At 39.2% G+C, this 4,361-nt stretch overlaps 1 protein-coding gene across 1 annotated transcript in view; it reads left to right on the plus strand.

The window, feature by feature from the left end:
* cfap91 (cilia and flagella associated protein 91) overlaps nt 1-4,156 on the plus strand; it is a 26,531-nt gene extending 22,375 nt beyond the window's left edge. Inside the window, exons 8-15 of the mRNA XM_037674337.1 lie at nt 275-393; nt 465-578; nt 2,178-2,249; nt 2,892-3,038; nt 3,112-3,333; nt 3,497-3,645; nt 3,762-3,847; nt 4,005-4,156. Of these exons, the coding sequence (XP_037530265.1) occupies nt 275-393; nt 465-578; nt 2,178-2,249; nt 2,892-3,038; nt 3,112-3,333; nt 3,497-3,645; nt 3,762-3,847; nt 4,005-4,156 (1,061 nt within the window). The remainder of the gene's footprint in view (nt 1-274; nt 394-464; nt 579-2,177; nt 2,250-2,891; nt 3,039-3,111; nt 3,334-3,496; nt 3,646-3,761; nt 3,848-4,004) is intronic.
* The last annotated feature ends 205 nt before the right edge of the window (nt 4,157-4,361 follow it).

A 4,361-nucleotide genomic window follows, 5' to 3' on the forward strand; every position in this document is an offset into this window, starting at 1 on the left:
GGTGCTATTTAAGAGACTGAGCTGAAAACAGCACCTCAGACTGAGGAAGTCTCTTGGATGAGAGACGAAACGTTTCTATATTTTTTTGCTTTGTTTTTTTTTTTTTTTTGAATGTCCAGAGGACCAGATTGAACTTTTTTGGACTTTATTTTGCTAGTTTAATTAATGATCTCTTTTTAAAGGGATATTATTGTTCTTAACCTATCCACAGAATCTGACTTTAAAAGACTAACACTTTTTAAAGGGACATTTTAAAAATAAATTTTGTCATTAGAGTTGGAAAGAATGGAAACATCCCTCAAGCCACTGTGGACAAGCCTCATGTCAGATGACATCAAGGCTAGGTGCAAGCCTCGTGTGAACAAAGCTGTGGAGCTACTGAATAATTACAAGGTAAACAAACATGTTCAAGTGTATCACCTAAGTGTTACATACGCAAATATTTTAAATTAATGCTTCAACAGGCTCTGCTGGAGGAGGAGAAGCAGGTCAAGGTAGAAAAGCCCCTGCGGTTCCTTGTCAAAAAGGAGAAGCCTCCTCCACGTCTTGTTACCCCCAGAGTAGAAGCCCCTCCAGAGGTCAGTTAATTGCTCCATGTCATTCATATGCCCCTTTTGCACCGCCCCTAATAAGCCCCAATTCTGGGCAGCCCGCCACAGAAAGAACTATTTTGCATCAGCCCTTTAGCTTGTATTTTTAGCTCAGTTGAGCTGATTCCAGACCAAACATGAATGAAGGACTCTGATTGGTCAGGGGGAGGAGTCACTTGAGCTCAGAAACTTTTCACTGAGCCACCATTTGCAATTTCTCTGGATGCGGAGTAGCAGCTGGATCTATTTTTAAGATTTTATAAACAATAATGACAACGCCGTGTTTAATGCTGAAGTCCAGGCGTTTTTTGTGTTTGGTGATAAACGATAAAATTCGAGCAAGTGGTGTCACCGCGAAGGATCATACGAGCTGTCGAGACGTTGAAGCCCGCGAGGCCGGACCCCGAGCCCCGGCCTCGCCTGCTCACAAAGGCCGGATTCAAGCCCTGGCAGGCGGGAGGACCGGGATGGAGGGACAGGGGGTGGAAACATTTTTCAAAAACATTTTATGTATAAAAAATATGTTTTTTTTAAATTAGTGAAGATTAAAAATAAATAAACGGTGCCGGCTTTATCGTGAAATCCTGTTTTCCCTTTGACTTTATTAAATAATCTGTTAATTAAAGTTAATTCAACTGAAAAATCATAAAAAATACAAAAAATTATTGAATCTCTCATATTTCCCTCAAACATGTTTAAAGAAGAGACACAGCCTTTGGTTCAACATTATTCTAACCCACAGATGTACAAATCACTAAACAAGCATTACACTTTAAATTAAAGCTTTAAATCAAAGCTAAACTTTAATTCAAAGCTAAAAAGAATCTGTAAACAAGAAAAAAATAATCAGTATACAAGAAACAAAACCACAGTGAGTGCAAATACATCAAATGATGAAGAAAAATATAGAATTTTAAATATAGATATCCTGATGCATGCTCAATAATTCAGGTAGAAAAATCTAAAAAGTTAAGTCTGATCCTCTGGACGTTCAAAAACAAACAAACAAAAAACAAAAATGTAGAAACATTTCTTCTTTCATCCAAAAGACTTCTTCAGTCTGAGGAGCTGTCTTCAGCTCAGTCTTATATAAATAGCTATGAGCTGAAGACAGCGCCTCAGACTGAAGAAGTCTTTCAGATGAAAGAAGAAATGTTTCTACATTTTTTTGTTTTTGTTTTTTGAATGTCCAGAGGATCAGACTTAACTTTTTTAGATTTAAATATAAATGTTTTTTGTAGAATCTGGTTCATCAGATTTAATTCAGTTCAGTTTATTTATACAGCACCAAGTCACAACAGAACTCGTCTCAGGGCACTGAACAGAAACATTCATATATAAAAATAATAATTTAATATTTATCTGAGGAGCAGAACTCTCATTAGCAGGACTTGGATTCTGGACACGCCTCCAGAATGGGTCCTAAAGTGCAGGTGCAAATCCAGGCTGAGCTGAGCCAGGCTGAGTAGGGGTGTGCAGGGCTGAGCAGAGTTGGGGCTGATTAGGGGCAGTGCAAAAGGGGCAATAGTTCATCGTTGTTCATTCTGTGTAAGTGTAATTTGTTGACCAGCTTGTGTTTGTTTTTAGGGAGAAGAGGAAAAAGAGCTTGCAATAATTGCTATACAATCAATGCTCAGACATATACGAGTCAGGTCTGAGGTCTGTATGTGTTTGCATGCTTTATGTGTTTTTTTTTCTTCTTCAGATTCCTACATTTATGTCTAAACATGGTTCCAATTTGAAGTACAGTAGCCCCTTGTTTATTGTGGGGGACCATACCCTTAAGACCCGTGATAAGTGAAAACCTGTGAAGTAGGAATAGAACTTTGTAGTAGAAGTAGTAACTAGTAGCTTATATATATATATATATATATATATATATATATATATATATATATATATATGAGAGAGATATTAAGGTGTTTTAAACCCTTCCTAAGTTCATGCAATATTCTAAACAATGTTTCTAAACGCTCTAAAAAAGCACAGAATGTCATGATTTCAGCTCCTTGGCCACACCTACTTCTACGCTTTGCACAGAGAACAGCTGATCAGCTGTAGCAGGAAGTTTATCCTGCAGTATGGGCTGCACAAAGGTGGAAGAGGTGCTAAATAATTTAAACTAATTTAAAACAAAAATTCCATGCCAATTGCGCGGCTCATCCATCAATCAGCCAATTGTGTGTCATATCCAATTTTAGTTTGAAAAACCGCGATCAAGTGAGTCTGCGATAAACAAACCACGTAGTAGTGAGGGACTACTGTACATCTGTGTTTACTTTGATCCATACCACTACACAGGTGACTGAGGGCGTAAAAAACAATCAGATGCTCATAGAGGAACTACTAATGGCAAATCCTCTCACCCCGGAGGATGAGGAGATACAGAGAGCTGACAAAGAGTTTGTGATGGCCCTGCAAAAAGAGAGATACGAGCAAAGAGAGAAGGTGAAATTAACAGAAGGCACACATACGATTCCTAAACTCCCAGATCTTATGTACCTTTGTCTGCTTTTTTCAGATCGCCCAGGAGGAAGAAGCTCACAACAAACTGGTGGGTGCAGAGCTCGCACTTCTGTTCGACACCTTAGCCAAGGAGCGCATCCGTCAACAGGAGGAGTACAAGATCCACACTTTTACTGCGCTGGCTGAGGGAGAGAGGCGACGGCGAGAGGCTGAGGAAGGCGGGAGGAGACAAACTGATGAGCAGAGATGCAAAGAAAACGACGAGATTTTACAACACGTAGGCCATCTTTTGTTACACCTTTAACAGACTGAGTTGAAAATAACATACTGGGTCAGTCAATTTTGTTTTGTCGTATTTATACATATGAAATAAAAAATCTTACATGAGATTATTAAACTTCTTTTGCCTGTGTGTGATGTTTCTCAACGCTATGTCTCAGGTAGCGCAGGTGCGCCAGGAAAGTGTGGACATGTTTTTGGATGACATCATCTCAGAAAACGTGGAGCGGTTTGCTGAGGAGAAGGCCAGAGAGGAGATCCTCACGAGGGCAAAGGAGCTCAACGATGTGGCTTATGCCTTGGAGGAAAGGTAATAAACACCTCAATATGTTTGCTGAAACATTTTATACAAATATCCCCCCCCCCAAAAAAAAAAAAAAAAAAAAAATAAAAAATATATATATATGTGTGTGTGTGTGTGAGAAGCAGGGACAGTGTTCAGTCAGAGGAGATCGTGTCAGAGCTGGTTTACAGCTTTCTTATTCCAAACGTTGAGAAGAAATTTGTCAGAGGTTTGTGATCACACATTATCTCATAATATTAAAAAATCTGTTAAAATCTCAATATGACTTAGAGGTAGCAGACATTTTTCTAGAAAATGATAAGTAATAAAACTGCATTAAGTAGTTTTTTCCCGCCACCTGTCTGACTTTGATGTTTCTCTTCCAGTCCACCTGAAGGAGCAGGCGTGCCTGCAGGCAGCTCAGAGCATCGTTCAGGAGATCATAGCAGCTGCTGGGAACCATCCTGAGCAAACATCAGAGATTACTTGTTCTGCTCAAAAAAGCTCTGATCAAGACATGAAGGAGATCCAGAGATGACCAGTGTGACCAACTGAATCTTTCTTTCCCGTCTTTCAGTTTACCTCGACGCAGCTGAGTACATTTGTGAAATGTACTCGTTTGAATAAGAACTTTAAACAGTTTAACATCAGTCATAACCCCAGTTGTAAGTTTTTGAAGCTCCCTCTAGTAAGTTACAAGCCTAATATAAAGGTGACTGAATAAATTAGCCTATGTCTCTGTG

The sequence above is a fragment of the Nematolebias whitei genome, chromosome 1 (genome assembly GCF_014905685.2).
Source record: "Nematolebias whitei isolate Nwh7 chromosome 1, NemWhi1, whole genome shotgun sequence".
Classification (NCBI taxonomy): domain Eukaryota; kingdom Metazoa; phylum Chordata; class Actinopteri; order Cyprinodontiformes; family Rivulidae; genus Nematolebias; species Nematolebias whitei.